This window comes from Dryas octopetala, chromosome 8 (genome assembly GCF_963921425.1).
Source record: "Dryas octopetala chromosome 8, drDryOcto1.1, whole genome shotgun sequence".
NCBI lineage: Eukaryota > Viridiplantae > Streptophyta > Magnoliopsida > Rosales > Rosaceae > Dryas > Dryas octopetala.
Genome location: NC_141373.1, coordinates 20,759,239 through 20,781,621, shown reverse-complemented (window position 1 = coordinate 20,781,621; position 22,383 = coordinate 20,759,239). Strand labels below are relative to the sequence as shown.

Here is a 22,383-nt window from a genome sequence, read left to right as displayed (position 1 = left end):
CTCTTATTTAACTGTTATATCACCCAAAAACAATATTAATAAATGAATTAAGCACCCTTCTAAGGTTGGTAGAGTTTAAGTGGTTGTAGGGAGGTGAGTGAGTTAAGAGTGGGTGGGTAGAGTAGGACTACTTTCTTTTTCTTTTTAATTAAGTCCTTACAGTCATTTTGCAAAGAATATAACTTGTCATTAATATATTCATTAAAAAGTGAGAGGGAAAATAGGACAATAATTAGAGAATATAAGCACTCAAAAAAGATTGGGTGAGTGGGTGGTTTTGGACCTTTGGTTTGGGTCTAACATCAAAAATTAAAATAAAAAAATAAGAGGCCCAAAGAAAACAGGCAGGTCAGTGGATTTCAGTCGGTAGAGGCCCAAAATCGAAACTAGCCCATTTATATCGATTTGGGCCGCCTTGAAATAATAGCTTGAGCCGTGATGACGTGGACCCGGCCCAACCCGATCCGACCAATTGGCTCAAGCGAGTTAGGTGGGCTCGTCGGTTTGTTGCCCAACCCTAGCTAGAGCTTCAGCTAGTTTACGATATACAAAATAACAAATTACAAATAAGTCAATAAAACATTTTATAATTACAAATAAGTTAATACCAAATGTATTATCCCATTTTAGTTAATGAGATAGTTTGATTAATTACATTTTGGTCAATTGGCCACCCCACTACTAAACGTAAATAGTGAAGACCTAATGCACCACTAAACGTAGGATAATATTAGTCCAGTTTAAGCCTGTTCGAGAGAGTCCAGTACAGTCTCAAGAAATAGTGAGGTCCTTAACAGTGAAGCGTACCAAATGAGCTCCTGGGGTTTCTCATGTTCCACACAACCATCATTTTGCTGATGAGTACTACAAGTCTACAAATATCACAAACCATAACTTTAATGATAAGATCATACGTATTTCCACCCCACAATTGAACCACATGCAACACAAAATATGTCAACACCAGTATGCCATCCTGTCGTACGTACATTGTGGAAGCAAAATGAATCCCTCCTTATAATCGTATTAACACTTATAGTTAATAACACTTAATAATTGAATTGGGTCTCTGGTTATTTACTGAATAGTTATGTTAGAGCCAATCGAATTAAAATCGGGTTTTTGGTTATTTACTGAATAGTTATGTTAGATCTTAGAGCCATCTTTGAATAATGGCCATCCTAGTAAAGCAATCAATTGCATCTACCCAAGAAGTTGGCCTTTGACTTTGTCAATAATGGGCCAAAATTGGTCTGTCATATTCGTGCATGGATCTAAGGATATAAAAGTAGAAAATATGTGGTAAATAAGAGAACTTTTTTGTTTGTATCATTTAATTCCTTATTAATTGATAATTTCTACAAAACTGTTGTGGGGTAACAAATATGGCTCTAATATAAGTAAGTCTCTTCAACTATAACATAATGGATTTGAATGTCAAAATTAATTATAAAATTTATTTTACAGTCTTTAATTATAAATAAACTCAATTAAAAAGTTTAATAAATAAACCCATATTATAACAAGTCCCGTATTTTTTACGCAAAGCGATTAGGTTTTTTTTATTTATTATTATTTTTCTTAACTGAGGAGATTGCCATTGTCGAATAGTGACCATTAGTAATAGTTATTTTTACATTATAACGCAAGTGGATGTGACTCCATAAGTTTGATATATTTCATTAGTTTTTGATATGTTTATATAAGTATCGAGCGCTATGCATTAGACTACTGCTGCTTCTATATATATTATTTCCTCAAAACAAAAAAAGACGTTGTGACTAACAAAAAGTAACGTTGAGGGCTAAAAACTTGGGGATAGTTCCAAGTTGTTGAGAAAGACTAGGTCTCCGACTAACCAAGTCAAACAACTTTGAAAACAAACTGAATTTTTTTTTTTTTAATAAACACAAAAATTCCAACAAGAATGATCATAATAATTAAGTGATTGACTATATAATTTTTGATTTAGTTGATTTTTACAAGGATAATCTTTAAATATAAGCCTAAAAAATGGATAGTTTAAATCATTGAATTGCATTGCAGTGTGAGAACATGAACATCCACATTTTTCTTAAAACCCCTACTTTAGAAGCAGCTGCCTTTAGGTTTATGATGATTAGTTTTTCTGATTCATTTAGTACTCGATCAGCAATACATTAACAAGACTGATATTAACTTTTTAATAAGTAAAGGGAGATGACTTAATTCGGCACTCTAAAACAAACTATATACACTGCTATTTAGAGTGTAGAGTCTGTAGACTGTAGAGGCATGTATGAAGTCAATTTTGGATTGCGAAAATCAACTCCTGTATAAGTTAGAAAAAACTTATCAGATTTTGCACATTTACACGTGTGGTGTGCATGTGATAATAACTAGATAGATATTATGTGTATTAGTTATATGAGGAGAATTTCTTTTCAGCACGAGATACATAATAAACATTGAGATTTAAGTAATTTGGCTGCAAGATTAGATTTACTCTTATATGCTCATGTATTTCATGCTTTTAATAGAAAATCTAGTTAGGGAGGTGATTTTCGAACTCATCTTTTCTCCATTTGCACTCCTTCTTATTTTTTTTAAATGTTTGTATATATTTTTATTATTTATTTTCCACATATACCCTTTAGCTTTTAATTATAAAATGTCACCTATGCAACATTAAATCCTACACATTTAATTTTTTAAAATTATAATAATAATATATCTATTTCTATAACTCTCTTTTTAAAAAGGAAGAAAAACTTATGTAATTCTCTACACTTCTATTCGTCTTCTTGATATATAGTACACCTAGCTCTCTTTTCTTATTAAGCTATCATGTGACATTCATTTTTTTTAAAATCAAATATGCTACAAATTATTAGTGGTTGCTATGCAGTGTCAAAAGACCCAAAAATGAGGAAGTGGACTAATTGAAAACCCCAATTAATTTCATAACACAAAACCCACCATCAAAAGAAGAAGAAGAAGATACATAAATCATGACCTTCATGAAGAAAATGAAAAGAAAATATGACGGGCTAAATATTTTCCTAATGAAAGTATAGAATAATGATTGAAAGCACGTACAAGACTGATTTACATAAATCATGACCCTCATGAAGAAAACGAAAAAAAAAAATATGATAGGCTAAATATTTTCCTAATGAAAGTATAGAATGATGATTAAAAGCACGAACAAAACTGGTTCACAAAAGAAAAAAAAATGGCTTAGAAGGCAAAGAGATGCAATATGAAGAAGATACAGAGAGAGAGAGAAAATTACTTATTTTTATTTTTTTAATAATGATGAGAGAATTTATGAAAAAATAATTATTATTGAAAGATAATTAAAATCAAAATTCAACAGCCATAAAATGGTAGATTTGGAAAAATATATAATAAAAATATACAAAATACATTAAAAACAGAGATAGAGTGCAAACGGAGAAAAGAGAGTGCGAAAATCGCTTCCCTCTAGTTATATGAGATATGGGGTCATACTAGTATTTTCACTAGTAAGAGTGACCACACCATGATCAAATCAAAAGACCTCAGAGGATCATCAAAGTATCAAAACAGTCTGATGCTCCAATTAATAGGGCACATCGATAAAATTGGAATGATACAAAAAAGCTTCAATAATGATCCTTTCGCATCTTTTCTTTAAAAAATCAGTGTTATACGGATTGATTAATTTTATGTATCTTTTATCTTTATAAGGTACATACACACAGAACATTCTCAAGAACATTCATTAGCATGCTCCTAGATTCCTATACAATTATCATCTTCTATTTCAAGAAAGAAGGAGGTCAAGATCGAGTCGTCTAACATTCTAACAAAAGATGTGGAATAAGTGCTCAAGGATTGAAGCTATAAGCCCCCACAATTCATGTACAATTATTAACATGTATAATTTAATACTAATTAATTTTGGATTAAATGTTCTAACTTTTTAATGAAATCATAATAATTAATCTACGTGTTTGATTACATGTGTTTCACTCAATATAACATGATAGGGGCCTATTAAGAGAATGAAAATCCCACATTGAAAATTTTAAGCCAATAGATTTTGAGGGGTTGTCATTACTCATTAGATATGAAGATTGAAATATTAGTAAAAATTTGAATATTAGAACTGTCCTTATTTACTTTCTACAATTTTATAAAAACACTTGAATCATGTGGAATAACGCTCAAACCACCCTCTAGTAGTAATCAAGGGACATTCGAGTAAGACTATGAAGACAAAAAAAAAAACAGTTTACTTTTCAAAATTTCCCATGTAGCCATGACCAATTGGTTTTGGTGTTGTATTGCAGTTCTCTTTAATTGCATGCGCGAGAACAATTGCATGCATTTAACAAGAAAATGTTTTAGACAGCAGGACAGGACTGAGTCAGAAATCGCAATACAGAAAGATAGAGAGTCTCTAATGTTTTGGGTATCATTGATTAAGCAGACCAAACACTAGCAGTTAAAGCACAAACCAACGTAGCTCTCAATTCCCTTGCAATCATCTGATTGGCCACATTGAAGGCGCCATTTTTCTGGTACTAAGTAAGAATATTCATGGCATATATTCTTGGGTTCCAATGCAGTTGCAGAGAGAGACTTTGGAAGAAAAAAAAAAAAAAAAATTTCCAGAATTCTAATCCCAACATATCATTGGGCGACCAGTCATAATCTTTAATGGGTTTAATCTCTCTTCCATGGTATTTCATGCAAACCAATTTCAGTAATCTTCTTTTAAATACCATTTTCGCCACCAAAACATTAAAAACAAGTTCTAAATCCAAGACCCAGTTGTGGTGGTATATTGATAACAGTGTGAGTGAGTGTCCATGGCGAGTCCTATGACGCCATCTCATGTTGTTATTGCCTATGATGCAACCAAGGACCGCGGTCTGCAGGAGCTTAAAATCACTCTCGATGGTGTCCGAATGAGGGGTGACATTTTACGTGGAGGCGATACCATCATTGTGCTTGGGGTCTTGCACAGGGTCATTCACTCCAGTAAGTGTTTGATGGAATGTCTTAAAGTATTACAGTTATTCTTTATTGGGTTTCTCTCAACAGGAGCTTACATAGTCTTAATATGATGAAATCTTTATTGGGTTTTGGAAGAATCTTATCTTATAGATGCTAGTGAATAAGAATGTCTAATTTAATGAATGCATTATCCTTGGTTGGTTATGTCCTTGAAATTGTTTTTTGATAAAGCTGATTAATGATGTGGAGTTGGAATCCTTCGCCTTGTGACTTAGTTTCCTAGTACTAATGACTGAACGCTTCATTTCTATACCTCGTATTTAAGATGAGGCATGGCAAACGTTGTCCTTTGTGAATTCCCTTAATAAAAGTTGGAAGAACTACGCCTGCATTCTTCTGATGGTGCTCACTTCTCTAGTTCTGTAGACTTCTCTATATTGTTGATGAAGTATCAGAGGCATAGCCACCTACTAGCAATTGTTTATCATAGGCAGTAAGCAGGTCAATAGGCCAGAGAACATTGTCACCATCGATCCTACATGCATCTTCAAATCTCATCTTTATTATTATGGTTCATTCTAAAAAATTCATCTGTGTCTTAAATATTCTGAAAGTTATGGTTTCTCATTTATGCGTAGCTTGCTTAAAACGACGATAACGCATTGTGATTAAAACATGTAGATATAGTGCTTCCATTATGTGGAAGGTTAACATAGATGCACGTCTTACTATTATTTGGTGCATAATAGCAGACTGTAATTGACTGCAGATATGACTAATACTATAAGTGTTCTTCTTACTGATATTAGTCCCTATGCTTTTCTTTCCTTCCTTGGAACAGTGGGATATCAAGCAAAACCATGCCCAGATTTTTTTGGCTCAAGCATTCGTGCAGTGGAGGAAGAAGTTACAAAGAAAGTTGACATATATGTTGGCATGCTTCTTCAAAACGCAGAACAGTGTGAAGATCAAGGAGTAATATATTCTCTGAAGCTAATCATTACTACTTAACAGATTTGTGCATTTGTGCTTTCAGCATGTTCCTGGGTTGATAGAGTGCATAACTCTCTCTCAATCAGATGTGTCTTGAGTCTTGACATAGCTTTTTTAGAAAATTCAGAAAGTTCTTTTTAGTTTTTTTACCTATCATAATAGCATCAAATCTTGCAATACATAAAGAGGACGATATATCTCATGAATTGTGATAAATAATGTATCAGCGTCTGAAAAATCGGGGTATCTTATTATATATATTTTATTACTTATAAGATTGTAATCAACATAGTGGCTGTGAAGGTGTCCAGTTCTTGTTTTTAGCCTCTTTCAGATGGTTAGTAATGTGAATCACTATTGAAAAAAAAGAAAAAAAATTTACGATGATGCTGGATTGCTGCTTCTGTTTTTTATTTTATGCAGAGTTTCCACAGTGTCACTTCTATATTTTATGCAAGAATACTGCTTTCTCTCCTCATTAGTTGCTTTTTTGTTCACCACACTAGTTTCCTTGCTATATTCAGGTCAGCATTGAAGTCAAAGTTACTGCTGGTTTTCCCATTAAGCAGGTTATTTTGCAAGAGATTATGGCCTGTAATGCAGCTTGGGTTGTACTTGATAGGTAATTCTATTTCTCTGCTTATTTATATCAGACTTCACCAGGGTTAACACTTGATATCTAATTTATTTGTGTTGATTCATGGCTTATTTATTTATTTATTTATTTATTTATTTATTTATTTTTATAAGAGTTTCCATAGGTCAAGATTCATGACTTATGGAAACTATTCATTCAGAAATGATTTCCTTTTACCCTTAAATTCTATTCACCACCCTTTACATGATTTGAGAAGTGGTTGACATATTAAATTCATATATAAAACTATTTTATGATGGATCTTTACAGTGTATATCACATATCCTGATATCCTGTACTATAAATTGAAAAGGAATCTGTGTTTTGATGGTCCTGTTATTTTGCATGTGAATGATATGTGAAATATCATTAGAATATGGATACTAAAAACATCTCTATTCTTTTGATTTCTTGTTCATGGTTTAGAAGGTAGTGCAATTTAGTTTTAATGGTCATTGTACAGTCACAAGAATATGAATAGGTATTTTCAGAATTGATCAAGTTGACTCTAGTTAGAATGTGCAGTCCAAATTCATTGTCTAGAAGCATAAGTTACATAACATGCCACATATCTAGTAAGAGAAGGTTACCCTATGCATATATAATATTTGATGCATTGAAACAAAATAACAACTCCAATTTGTCAAAGAAAGCTTCCCAGTTATCTTTGTAACATCCAACTTTCCATTTGTTCCTATATTCCCTACGTGTGCATTTGTGTGCAGCCCTCTGTTAAATTATATTTTCTGTTTAGCTTTGGCTTCAATAATAACTTGAAAAGCTAAACAGGCACCTTCGACGGGATTTGAGGTTCTACCTTAAGCAGATACCTTGCAAGGTTGCAATAATCCAAGATAGCTTGGCTGTGGAAGTTGTGAGACCTCATACAACAGATGACACGGATACTATAGAACACAAATTGTTTTTTTCCTTGTCCAAGCCTGTTCCACTATTGAATTGCCAAGGTAATGGACACAACGAGCACTCAGTCATCTCTTGTAGAAGTTACTCTGTATCCAATGGTTCACTGGAAAGCTCTGATATTCTTAAGACCAACTGGACGCCTTCATCTACATTTAAGTTACAAGACTATAGTTCTTCATTGGATCTAGGGTCTTCCTCTAAGCAAGAAAAGTCAGGTTAGAAGCTTGTCATATTCCCTTATACATAACGCTTTATTAATTTAAGAAAGATATCTTGTTCTTTCTGAAATAAGTGTTCCATCTTCAGCTTTAATATCAATTCATTATGCATAAAATCTGAGCTTCTCTTAGAACATAATATAGAAAGTTTCATCTCACAATAAAAACCTCAAGCGAGGAAAATTCTCTATATTTTATGTAGTTCCAAAATATTGAATTATCAAGTCAAATATTTTATTTTTCTTCTCTGAATATTAATGTATAGTGTCTCTTCTTGGAGTACAGACTTTGTAAGTGTCAGAATATAAAATAATTGTTTTCCCACATCCTAATAGCTTAGACTTTTTGGATTTGTGGTAAATCAACAAATTTTATTGTATCAGAGCATCTTGAATTTGAATCCCTGCAATTGATCCTCCCAATATAAGTTGAACTCCACATGTTGGGCTCTAATGGTGGAGAGAGACCTTAATGTGAGGTGAGGGATTGTGTTGGAATATAAAATAATTGTTGGCCCACATCCTAATATCTTAAGATTTTAGGAATAGTGGTGAACCAACAAACTTTATCAATAAGTAGCAAAGCAAATATGTTTTTCTTTAATATCTCTCTTACTTGGAATTTCGCCTTGTATAAGTTTCTCATTAAAATGAACAAGAATGATAATATGTCTTATACTAAGAAAAATGAAATTACAATTTCATCACTTATATGACATGGATCCATACAGTTGCTAGAACAAAGTTGATTGTCTAAACGCTAGAAGATCCACATCATTCAGTTTCAAATCAGAAGAAGGTGAAAGCCTGAAATGGAACTTTTGCATAATCTACTGAAAGGACCACAGGACATACGAACATTATGCTATTATAACAAAGAAGTGCTTGATGCCTTCTTTCAGGGGCATCTTAGCTTAAAATAACTCATTGCATAAAGGTATCTGCAATGGCAAATATGATTTTAGCAGTGACCAGGGTTATAGATCACTCCAAATTTTTCAATATTTTGGCTTATATATAGAGCACTCTAACCACTAGTGTAGGGATTAAGCATATATTTTCTGTCTTCCAGGCATACAAACCAAAGGGGACAATAAAACTTCCAATGTGCATCAAATTGTCCAGAAGCAAAATAAAAATGTCTTCCGACAGAGATCCTCAGAGGCACCAATTCTTTGTTCCATTTGTGGAACAAGGACTGAAATGTATATCAAAGATTCAATGACATTCAATTACTTAGAGATACAGATTGCAACAAATGATTTTTCAAAGGAAAACTTATTAGGAGAAGGTGGATATGGTCATGTATATAAAGGTGACTTTAAGGATGGACAGCAAATTGCAGCAAAGGTGCGGAAAGAAGCAAGTAAACAGGGATTTACAGAATTCCACTCCGAGGTCTATGTCTTAGGTTTTGCACGCCACAAGAACATTGTCATGCTGTTGGGTTATTGTTGCAAGGAGAACCTTAATATCTTGGTGTATGAATATATTTGCAACAAATCTCTTGAATGGCACCTATTTGGTAAACTTCTGTTAAATTCTGTCCCAGTACACTTCTTTCTTATCATTTTTAGCTCTTGTGCTGATACCATATGAACATGATTAGTGCATCTTCTGTTGTTAATTAACTTAATTCTTTGTTGTTATTTTCATAGATGATAAAGCAGCAGTTCTCGAGTGGCACCAAAGGCATGCTATTGCCCTTGGAACTGCAAAAGGATTGCGTTTCCAACATGAAGAATGTCGTGGAGGTCCTATAATTCATCGAGACATGCGACCAAGCAATATACTGCTCACACTCGATTATGTTCCCATGGTAAATTAATATGTGATTCTTTATGTTTGTCTTTCTATGAAGTTCTTAGAGGAAATTCATAATATGTTTTCCATTTCAAGTTTTGGTTAATTAATATGCTTGAGATTTGGTTAGTAGAATGTAATTTCAAAGTTCCTTTTGGTGGGTGCGTGTGATGTCCTCCAAATTTGTGATAAAAATCTAGTGCCACCTATGAATAGCTCTATGCTAATGATCTATGAGTAGGACTTCTAGGAATCGTGTATCTTTGTATTTCTTTCTATATGTCGTGTAGTTTGTGATTGCATGAAACATCTCTCTTCTTTCAAATGGAATATCATTCTTGACAAGACCATTTTAGGTAGGACTGAGGTCTAGTATAACAGGTTTAGTTCTTAATTTTCTCTTCCTTGTATGACTAGGACCTTTCTTTTCCTTGTTGGACCCGAATAATTAGATGTGTAGACCCAAGGTAACTAGGTCTTATACACTACATCTCTAGGAAGAAAAATAATGAGATATACAAAACATAATAGGTGCCTGGGCCTACTGGCCTAGAAGGAGAGAAATCATTGTAGAGAGAGATTATAGTACGAGGATTCCTTTGATTTTCTTAGCGAACAACACTAGTGCAATTTCTCCGTTGACATTGCCAGTTGCAATTTCTCCCTTGTTTGTTTGTCCATCCAGTCACATAACTTATCCTTGGGAATTCATTTTACAATAGATTGGCAAAGCCCAGAGGTAAGTGAGGAATGCCATCATAGCAAGTGAAAGGGTTGAGTACATGATTCGATGTGGAGTAATTTGATGGAAGATCAATGTTGGACTATGGAAAGTCCAAGTAAGGGTTCTGTTATTACAATGAGATCTAGACACAGCTGTAGAAGCAAAACCATAAGATATGTCAGAAGCAAAGTGGATTAAGTCCAATTAGAAGATTTGCAGTACAATCCAATTATGTCTGCCAAAGGAGGCCATGCATCATATGATGTATGAGAACTCAGAAACTACTATCTGGCCTAAGTTGGAGAGCCATCACATGACAAGGTCTCTAAACCACTGATTGTATCTCAAGAAGCAGCTCTACACATTTAGGGCCCGTTTGGTAATGTTTTGCGATTCTGTTTTCTGTTTTACAAAATCAAAATCTTACCTAATATGCGTTTGGTGGGGCGTCTTTGGAAAACACAGAATATCGTTTTTCGGATGCGAAATTAAAACACAGCATAAAAAATGAGAATGACTTTTATATGTTCTCCGTGTTTTTGAAGAATACTGAGACACCTTTTGCAAAACAGGAGATTTCAGTACTCATACAGTTTTTTCTATCTTTTGCATTCTTCTAACTCTTGAGCATTATAAATTTGTTACTTTGACAATATACCTTGCTGCTAAAGTGCCCATTCTCAGAATTCTTCAAAACTGCTTTAGATCTTAAAAATAAATTGAATGGAAAGTGCATCTGCACAATGGAATTGGTTCCTGATGGTCTTACAAGTTTATCTCAAAGAAGCAACCATGGAAGTTGCAGTTAAAAACTTTTGGGAGGAGGAGGCGAAAGTTGACATGAATTGAGAATTATAATTAGGCTGAATGAATAATCTTCATTATACTGTGTGTATTTATACAGGATACAAATACCAAAGATGGTAAGTCAACTATACAATTAAAACTGCTAACTTATTGCTAATTGACAACTAATTACAGCTAATACACGCTAACTCTCCCCCTCAAGTTGGTGCATAAATATCGCACATGCCCAACTTGGATAGCGATGTATGGAAAGAACCACTAGTCACGGCATGAGTCATCATATCAGCCAGCTGATCCGCACTCCTAATATAAGGAACCTCAATCACACCAGAATCTAAATTATCCTTGATGTAGTTTCTGTCAAGCTCAATGTGCTTGGTTCGATCATGCTGCACCGGATTATTAGCAATTTCAATAGCCGCTGTGTTATCACAAAAGAGCACCATCGATTTTTGGGGACCATACCCGAGTTCATCCAAGAGAATTTTGAGCCAAGCAAGCTCAGTAGTCGCATGATGAAGGGCACGGTATTCCGCTTCTGCACTAGATAAAGATACCACCTTCTGTTTCTTACTCCTCCAAGTTACCAAGTTGCCCCCAACAAATGACACATACCCAGAAGTAGACTTTCTATCCAATTTGGATCCAGCAAAGTCAGAATCAGTATATCCCACAATATCTAGGTGACCATGCCTGGAGAACATAACACCTTTACCTCGAGAGGATTTCAGATAAGCCAAAACACGATTCACTGCATCCATATGTCTATCACTCGGATTATGCATAAATTGACTCACAACACTAACTGCATATGATATGTCAGGTCTAGTATGAGCTAGATAGATCAACTTCCCTACTAACCTCTGATACCTCTCCTTGTTCGTTGGAACCTGATGAGCGTAAACAGCTAGACCATGGTTCACCTCAATAGGAGTATCCACAGGTTCGCAGGCAGAGTTACCAGTTTCGGCCAAGAGATCTAACACATACTTCCGTTGAGAGAGAAAAATTCCTTGCTTGGATCGAGATACTTCAATGCCCAAGAAGTATTTTAGAACTCCCAAGTCTTTCATTTCAAACTCCCTGGCCAGATAGCTCCGAAGCTTCTCTATCTCACGTATGTCACTGCCTGTAACAATCATATCATCAACATAAACAATAAGCAAGGTAATGTTATCACCATCCCTTTTATAGAACAGAGTGTGATCTGCCAAAGCTTGCCTAAAGCCATACTTTCTCATTGAGTAGCTAAACCTGCCAAACCAAGCCCTCGGCGACTGCTTCAATCCATACAACGCCTTCTTCAGCTTGCATACTTTACCTCCTTTTGGTGTAAATCCTGGAGGAGGATCCATATACACCTCCTCTACCAGATCACCATGAAGAAATGCATTCTTCACATCAAACTGTCGTAGCGGCCAGTCCAGATTAACTGCAAGAGAGAGTATGACCCTAACAGTGTTCATCTTGGCTACAGGGGCAAAGGTCTCTTGATAGTCAATCCCATAAGTCTGGGTGTAACCCTTGGCTACTAGTCTAGCCTTGTACCTGTCCACTGTCCCATCTGACTTATACTTCACCGTAAATACCCACTTACACCCTACTGTCTTCTTTTCTCGAGGTAACTCGACCATCTCCCAAGTAGAGTTCTTCTGGAGAGCCTCCATCTCCTCTACCATAGCATTCTTCCACTTGGGGTCTCCAAGGGCTTCCTGAAAATGACTAGGAACAGACACAGAAGACAACTGAAGGGCAAAAGCTAGATGAGATTTAGACAACCGATGATATGAGATGAAATCAGACATTGGATAAATGACATTAGAAGATGACTTGGAAAAACCAAACCTATCAGGTTCTTTACGATCACGAAAAGGATATTTCCTACCCTGACCACCGACTTGTAAATTCAAGTCAGCAGAATCTGAAGCTACAGTGGTAGGATCCAAATAAGAAGAATCTGAAACTATAGGATTAGAGTCCAAATCATTATCAAAGGTTATAGGAGAAGAGACATGTACCTCAGAATTAATCTTGGAAGAGTCATTCGATGGCATGGTAGTATCATCAAGAGAAGTACTGGAATCAAAAGGAGGCACGGCAGTAGCATCTTTGTTCCTTCTTGTATAGTGTTTTTGGAACAACTGTGCTGGCCTTTCACCCCTACCTTCTTCAGGTTCGGATTCAGTCTCCATAAGATTTGGGGTATTAGAAAACACTTATATCCCTTTTGGGAATTAGAGTATCCAAGAAAGACACACCGAATAGCACGTGGATCAAGCTTATCCCTATGAAGAGAATGAACATGAACATAACACACACAACCAAAAATCTTAGGACAAAGATTAAGGGTAGAAGGAATAGAGTGGAACCGTGATAACATCCTCAAAGGAGTTTGGTAGTCAATGATACGGGCAGGCATTCGATTGATAAGAAAAACAGCAGTCATGACAGCATCTGCCCAGAAACGTTTAGGAACATGCATAGTAAAACATAAGGCCCTAGCTACCTCTAGGAGATGCCGGTTCTTACGTTCTGCTATACCGTTCTGTTGTGGTGTGTAGGCACACGTTGTCTGGTGAAGGATGCCATGGAGTTTGAAGAAATCAGCAAGAGACTGATTCACAAATTCACGACCATTATCAGAATGAAAAACCTGAACCTGAGTATGAAACTGTGTGACAATCATTTTGTAAAATTGAGGAATAACATGGATAACGTCACTCTTAGACTTTAGCAAATACACCCAGCTTACCCTAGTGCAGTCATCAATAAATGAAACAAAGTATTTATGACCCGAAGCAGACGGGGTAGAAAAAGGACCCCAAACATCAGTATAAACACAAGAAAAAGGTTTCAAACTTTTATTGGAACTGAGTTTGAAAGGAACACGATGATTTTTAGCATAAATGCATTGTTCACATCTTAAGCTAGAAATAGAAACATTGCAAAACAACTTAGGAAATAAACGTTCTAAGTAGGCAAATGAAGAATGACCTAAACGACAATGCCATAAAAGAATTTTTTCCCTATCAGACCTCTCTCTCTCTACGTGAAAGCCGCGACTAGATTCGGATTGCAATGCCGTGGCCCCCTCCAAGTAGTACAGACCTCCTCTCTCCTTACCAATGCCAATCGTCGTCTTCGTGAGATTGTCCTGAAACACACAATGAGTAGAATGAAAGGTTACAGAACAGTTGAGACGCTTGGTAAGCTGGCTAATAGAAAGAAGGTTATTAGAGAGAGTAGGTGCAAGTAAGACAGAAGACATGGAGAACGTGGGAGAAAGTGAGACATTCCCGGCCCCTGTAACTGGCATGGGAGTCCCATCAGCAACCTGAACAGACTTAACAGGTGGAGATATTAGAGAATCAAACAAGGAAGAATTACTAGTCATATGATCAGTAGCCCCTGAATCAATAACCCAAGTGTTATTAGCAGAAGAAATAAAGGCTAAACCAAAATTACCTCCTTGAGAAGACACTCGTGAGACATGAGAAGCAGAAGAAAGAGATGTGTCAACAAGGGCAGCCTGAGAAGATTTCTTGTTCTTCCTCTCAGCTTGCTTCAGCTTATACCACTCCGGGTAGCCATGCTTCTTCCAGCAAACGTCGACGGTATGTCTGGTACCATTGCAGTGAGTGCAGCGACGAGTAAGAGGGTCAGATGGACCATAAGTAGGAGCAGGAGGTGAGGCTGACCGAAGGCTACCCTTCTGGACTACCAGGGCTGATGCCTCAGAAGAAACTTCAGTTCCCATTGTAACCCGTCGTTGTGCTTCACGACGAACCAGTGAGTATGTCTCTTCCAGGCTGGGCAAAGGAGAAGTCGCCAAAACCCGACTGCTAACTTGATCCAAACTGTGATCAAGACCTGCAAGGAACATATAAACTCTATCTTCGGCGATGCGCTTCCTTTGCTTTTCAATATCAGCCGTACACTCCATGTCATTAGGCCTCCGATAATCTAACTCCATAAAAATGGAGTTCATCTCATTGTAGTATTCTGTGAGAGTCCGACCATCTTGACGTAGCTGAAAAGTTTTCTTCATCAGTTCATAAACTTGAGAAGAATCAGAGACATCCAAATAGCTCCTCTTAACAGCATCCCAAACCTCCTTTGATGTTCCACACTGAACAAAATGAGACATAAGGTTAGGTGTCATGGAATTAATAAGCCATGATTTTACCATAGTATCCTCAGCTTCCCATTCATCATAGGCCGAATCATCAACAGCAGGCGCAACTTTCCTTCCAGTAATATAGCCTTTCTTTTTTCTACCTGCAATATGCATCTCTAGAATTTTTGACCAAACACGATAATTTGTACCATCCAATTTCATATGGATTTGAGAGGAATTATCCTGAATGGTCACAGCAGTTGGCATCTTGCTGTCAGGAGTCATTTTTCCGTCAGACATATCAGATATGCTTAATTCTGTTAACCAGAAGGGTGAAAAACAGAAGTTATAAAAGTCACTGATTTAAAAAACAGAAATCACAAAACCAGCCACGCAGAAACAACTTCTGGACCCTGTGCAATCTGGGTTCTGTTATAAGCAGAGAACAGAAACCACTTGTTGGAACAAAGGATCGGCGTCAGAAAGAATCGTGGAAGGATCGGCGGCGCTGCAGGCAGGAAGGATCGACGGCGCTGCAAGCAGGAAGGAACGACGGCGCTGCAAGCAGAAGGGATCGACGGCGTTCCTGGATGGCGGCGGCGTCGTTATCTGGGCAGCGTCGTCGTCGTCTGGGCGGCGTCGTCGTCAGCTGGTCGTCGTCTTCTGGGCAGCAGCGTCGCCAACTTCTGGGTGGCGTCGGCGTCGGCGTCTGCTGGTTGTCGTCGTCTTCTGGGCAGATGAATGTAGGTACAGAAAATACTAGTATTTGTATTTTCTAAGTATTTTGTAGAATTTAGGGTTTGCTTTCAGCAAGAATAGAGATTAGGCAGCGGAAGAAAAATCTTTAGCCATCAGCTCTGATACCAAATTGAGAATTATAATTAGGCTGAATGAATAATCTTCATTATACTGTGTGTATTTATACAGGATACAAATACCAAAGATGGTAAGTCAACTATACAATTAAAACTGCTAACTTATTGCTAATTGACAACTAATTACAGCTAATACACGCTAACTACATGCTCTCTCAATTTGTGGATTTTGTTTTTGTTGTACCTCTTAATTTGCTGAATTACCAGTCCAATGGAGGCAAAAAGGAGAACAATGAAACAAAGAAGAAGGTTGAGGAGATCTAGAAGCATCCTTTTCATTTTTTCTTTTGTTATTGTTCTTTAGGATTTTTATATATTTTATAAAAATGAGTGGGTTTAGGATTAATATAATTTAATATAGAATCTTTCAATGATGTTATTTATTTTTAATCCTTTTTAGGAATAATTTAATATTAGTTTGAATTTATTTTTGACATTTTCAAGTTTGGTATAAAATTCAATTTCTCGTTTTCATTTTATAAATTTGTTTTTTGAAAATAATTCTGCAAAACGTTATCAAACAGGCCTAGTATCTAAATGAATTTCACGCATAGTAATTACGTTGGTAACCGTCAATTGTGCCCTTTCTCACTCTGATTTGTGGGGGTCCATTTCACTATCTTCAGCATAGTATTTTAATGCAACAACTGAATCACCATATAGTGTTTTTTTTTTCTTTATACAATAAAGAATTTTTTTACTATCATTTTCTTTGCTCTTTATTGGGCTTCTCCTTTTGTTTTTTTTTTTGTGGAGTTTAATATTTCTGTTTCCTTTGAAAATAAAAAGGTTTTGATTGTAATATCAGAGTAGTTATTATACAAGAAATTGAAGACAAGAAAAACTATAGCAGCTAACGGAATGATCTTGTACACTCAGTTAGGTGATTTTGGCCTAGCCAAATGGAAGACAAGCGATGATCCTGTGCATACAAGGATACTTGGCACGTTAGGGTGAGGACTTCTAAAAGCTTTTTGTTACATCTGATTATGACATTCTACATTCTCTATTCTTGGTCACTTTAACTAACCAAGTGCAAGTAAACTTTTGGTCCTTGTAGCTACCTTGCTCCAGAGTATGCAGAGAATGGTATTGTTTCTGTGAGAACAGATGTATATTCATTTGGCATGATTCTCTTACAACTAATATCCGGGCGCAAGATTGTTGATTCGAAAGAACCAGATCAATCCCTACGGCAGTGGGTATGTTGGACTTGAGGATGTAAATTTTCAGCTTATTTTCTACTCAATCACCAAAAACAACTCTGCTTATTTTCTCTGTTCCAATCTGATTAATCTCTATCCATTAAATGGAAATCGTAGGCAGAACCAATAATCCAGAGGCTTGCACTACATGAACTCATTGACCGTCGTATTGGAGATTCATATGACACATATGAAGTGTACCTTATGGCTAAAGCCGCATACCTATGTGTGCAAAGAAGCCCTGAAATGCGTCCATCAATGGGAGAGGTAATTAACGCTATCCGTTGGATGTTTATTGTTTTATGGAAACTGTTAGTGTAAGAAGTTTGCAACTAAGATCAACTTATTTCCCAAACCATCTTTTTTTAAGCTATAATGCATATTATGCACTTATATACTCTCTTACCTGGTATGACAACGTGACAAAAACCTTTCTGAAACATGTGAGCTCATCGGCTGCACTTTGTTGGGAAAAAAATGCATGCAATCACATGCTGAAGAAACGCATATATAAATATATGTTGTGGTGATGGACTGTGTAAACAGAGATCCTTTTGCATTCAAACTACAAATGTCTCATCAAGGTTCTTTATCTCTATACTGCATTGAAATATAAATAGTAGTTTTTTACCACAGGTCGTCCGCATTCTTGAAGGCGAAAATGACCATTTCCACCACCTGGGAGAGCACTTTGTGCCTCATCATATGAAGTGAAGGGTACAAAGGCACACTTAGTTTTCATTTGGAAGATGGTATTGCTTATTCTATTGTTCTATATGCTGTTTTCAGCTTCTCATGTACCTTTTCATTTTTATAAACTTATGTTGTACTCATTGAAATATAGCTTTGTGAACAAAAACCCGTGTTCATTTTAACTAATGCTTCACTTGGGTTCTGTCCCAGGTTCAATACCTTCTTGAAGGGGAAAGTGACAATTTCTACATCTCAGGGTAGCAATTGTACCTATCATTACAGCAGTTAAGAAGACAATGGCACACTTAATTTACTTTCATTTGACAGATGATGGTATTACCTTTTATGTTTTTCTTGATGATGCTTGTAGGTTCTCATGTTTGTTATTCTCCCTTAAATGGGCCATGTGATTTGGGTTTTCTTGGCTTCGGTCAAAGGAGGCATTGCTTACAAGGCTTTGAAAATTTGAATATAGTAAAACATGGCTTAGACAAATTATAAGTTTGTCTTTTTTATGCCTTATCTAAGAATAATCCTTTTGATCTAAATAATGGATGCTTATCAGTATACTTTCCTCCAATTTTGTAAAAAACTACAGAGTATAATTTGCACATTTACCACCTAGACTATAGGGGGTGTGTGCATTTACCACAAAAAAAAAAAAATTTACTAATTGTCATACATACTTTGTTCCGTATTGCAATGTCAAATCTACGTCAATTCCATCTATTTGTCTGTTAAATTAAAGGGTGATTTCGTCATATCATTGAAAAATTCGCACATTTACCACCCAAAATATAAGGGGTGTGTGCAATTACCACCCAAACAAAACAAAATTTACTATTTGTCACCCACACTTTGTGCCATGAAGCAATGTGGCATCTACGTGACATTTTTTTGTAAAATCATAATATATTTTTACCAAATTTTCTATTTTACCCTTGAATTTAAAAAATTTAAAATTGCTTTAATAAACTTATTTATTTTATCATAATCAAATTAGAAAAAATAAAAAACCCAACTTAATCCCTCCCCCATCCGATTGCACCCCACCACAGGTCACAATCGTCGCCTTAGTGGTCAACTGCTCGAAGAAGATTTGGTGTCGTGGGCCACCACAGTGGTAGTCTAAGGTGTCATGGGTGGTGGAGGGGAAGGTCTGGGATAGGTCGAAGATGATGTGGCGGAGAGCGACGTCAGATGAGCTAATATCTTATTTAATGTTAAATATTTTTATGAGATAAAATGTTTTTTTTATTATTATTATTTTTTTGTTTTTTAAAAGTCCTATATATGATTTGACGAAATCACTCTTTAATTTAACAAAAAAATAGATGGAATTGACGGTAGATGTGACATTGCTACACGGAGCAAAGCCTATATGGCAATTAGTAAAAAAAAAAAAAATTGGGTTGTAAATCCACACACCCCTATAGTCTAGGTGGTAAATGTGCTTATTTCTCTATGATCTGACGAAATTACTCTTCAATTTAACAGAAAAATAGAAAAAATTGATGATAGGTGTGATATTGCTACACAGAGCAAAGTTTTTTTTTTTTTTTGAGTTGGGGGGAGAGGGATCGAACTTGGTGCATTATGGGTAATTCTACGGCCCTTCCAATTGGGCTACCCAACAACTGCACACACGCCCTATAGTATGGGTGGTAAATGTGCAAATTTCTCAAAAACTACATTGCATATATATTTCTTTTATGAGCAAAGTACAATTTAGTACCTCAATATCAATATGTCGATATATATATATATATCAATTTAGTACCTTACTCGGCAATGGTTATTTGCCAAAAAAAAAAATACGAACGCATTCGGTTTAGAGAAAAATTATATATATATATATATATTGTTGATGAATATTTAGCTTATTAATATCCAGACATAAAAAATTTGGTCTCCAGATAAGAGAATGATATTACATATATAATAGGAAAATTTTTAGGGTGCTTTAATTAGAAATCCAAAATGAGAAAGAAATTTAACTCAAACCCTAGCCGGCCAAAAAATTAAGTAGAAGCTCAAACTGTCTACTGAGCCATCGGTGGTTCTAGCCGAGCGCTTGGCAGATGCATTATCTGCGACCTAACCTGCATCTGAAAGCTCCATCTACAACCTAAAACCTGCATCTGCAACCTACAAAGATGCATCTGCAATCTAAAAAGATGCATTTGCAACCTAAAACTGTGCAGATGCACCCATTTGCATCCACCGAAAGCTCGGTAGTCCATTTTTTCACTCCGTGCGGGCATACACGGACAGATTGGGCTTGCACTTAATTTTTTATTTGGTTGGGTTTCCAGTTAAAAATCTTTCAAAAACAAGACTTGAGAGTAGTTTATTAAAATTTTTAGTTATATTACCTAAATTTTGACCGTTGTGCCAATTTAGGATATGAATTTTATTTTGTGTCATTTTGCTACCTCAACTTCCATTTCGTGCATGTCAAACTTGTATTTTCCATATATCAGTTTTGTCATTCCGTTCAAAATTGCATTTTAGGTTTGTGGCACGTGATCAATTTGGACGGAAAGTTTGAATGACAAAAAGTATCGGTTTGACACGAAATGAAAGTTAAGGTAGCATAATGATACAAAGTAAAATTTATATCATGAACAAGGACAATGGTCAAAGTTCAGATACTATAGCTAAAATTTTCTTATAATTAATATGGAAAACTTCAGGTGATGAGTGTTCGAACAATCTCTCAAATGTGAATTTTCGCACTTAGAGTGGTTTGTATATGGCTATTAATAAATTGTAAGAACATTAAAAAAAATTGAAAAAACAGAAACACATTAACAATTAGTCTAAATAACACCACTAAACATGCAATTAAGCCGTGTTTTTAAGGGCTTTAGCACAAACTATGGCTTCCAAGGAAAAAATAGTCTGTAATTTTAAACCCCCTAATCACCCTAAAAGTTTTTCTAAACCCCCACCCATCAAGAAACTCTCCCAAAATCCCCCAAAAACTTATAATACCATTTTTACCCTTATGACGTACGCTGACACGTTTTGATGCTCGCGCTGACGTGCGCTGTGACATGCTATGACGTGGATCAGTGAAATTGTATTTCAGAAATTCAGTTGCACTAAAAAAAATTCAAATTTACATTATTATTAACTAAAATAAAAAAATAATTACACCGTTATTTTCAACGGAAAAAAAATAATAATTACACCTTTACTTGACAAAAAAAAAATTACATCAATTCAGTTTCATTAAAAACTTAATCACTGATACTGAATTTAATAACCTTAAACCATAAAACTGAATTTATTGAAATTAAATTAAATTTGAGTAAATTCAAATTCAGTTCATTGAATGTACTGAAACTGAATTCAATTTCAGTGCATTCATTAAATTCAATTTCAGTGAATTCAAATTCAGTTCACTAAATGCACTGAAATTGAATTCACTGAAACTCAAACCCTATGCTATGTCGTTGTCGTCAAGATCTCTTATCTCAAACTCAAACCCTAAACAACATCGTCACCGTCCAGATCTCGAATCTCCGACCACTTCACGCGCGCCGAGTACACAACAGCCGCCGCTGCCTCTGGTGGCTGCCTATATGTTTTCACCTGCAAATTTGATTCATTATATATCATGACCACAATTTTATTCAAAATTTATCTAAAACTCACAATGTTGCCACGTGTTTCAAGAACTGAAACTGTTTCACGAACTGAAACTATTTAATCTCAATAAATTAAAGCATATAATCAGAGATTTAAAAAAAAAAAAAAAAAAGGGGCAAAGGAACAAAGAATCTAAAACTCATAGTGCTGCCATGTGTTTCTATTTGATGATCAAATATTCTGCTAGAGAGACAAAATTTAATTACATAAAGGCATGCCCTCCAATAGTTATGCATGTAAATGAATGAATATTTAACATAGAAACAAAATATTATTCCTACATACTAGATGGAAAATATGATAAGAATATGGAAACAATAATTTGATGCAGTTACGCTGAAGCAAATGTCAATATCATGAACATGGTCTTTGAGTTTGATTTGTGATGAATAAAATATCATTCCTTGTGCACCTCAATCAAGGGCAATATATTATACCGGGGAATGTAACTACCAAAAGAATATACCAAGCTCAAAGATCAAGTGGCACATATGAAAAAACATTTTCTTATATCTCATTTCCACCAAAACCATATACAGCCTAAATTCCTCACATCATCATCCTATATTGCTACAACAATAGTTAGCTCACAACCTAACACATATTAATCTTTTCCAAACAATGACAATTGGTAAAGCAACAAAATTTATCAACAGTAAACCAAAAATCATTTATCCATCAGCCTACTGTAGTCTCGCTATTCCATCTTGCATTATTAATGAGCAATAAAACTTGATCAGCTATA

General features: G+C 35.5%; 1 protein-coding gene across 2 annotated transcripts; it reads left to right on the top strand.

Annotated features, from left to right (window-relative positions):
• The first annotated feature begins 4,458 nt into the window (after nucleotides 1–4,458).
• Nucleotides 4,459–18,406, top strand: LOC147277931 (proline-rich receptor-like protein kinase PERK8). Of its 2 annotated transcripts, none has more exons than XR_015123971.1 (11): nucleotides 4,459–5,010; nucleotides 5,828–5,961; nucleotides 6,504–6,601; nucleotides 7,406–7,755; nucleotides 8,830–9,282; nucleotides 9,416–9,576; nucleotides 16,963–17,036; nucleotides 17,144–17,285; nucleotides 17,406–17,555; nucleotides 17,912–18,040; nucleotides 18,192–18,406. XR_015123971.1 is itself a non-coding variant. In XM_086255037.1 (11 exons), exons 1-10 carry the CDS (start codon nucleotides 4,839–4,841, stop codon nucleotides 18,000–18,002), a joined length of 1,812 nt encoding a protein of 603 aa, XP_086111163.1. In that variant the 5' UTR covers nucleotides 4,459–4,838; the 3' UTR covers nucleotides 18,003–18,040; nucleotides 18,192–18,406. The 2 variants fall into 2 exon arrangements, 1 of the variants encoding a protein (XP_086111163.1); XM_086255037.1 differs by having other exon boundaries at nucleotides 17,925–18,040.
• The last annotated feature ends 3,977 nt before the right edge of the window (nucleotides 18,407–22,383 follow it).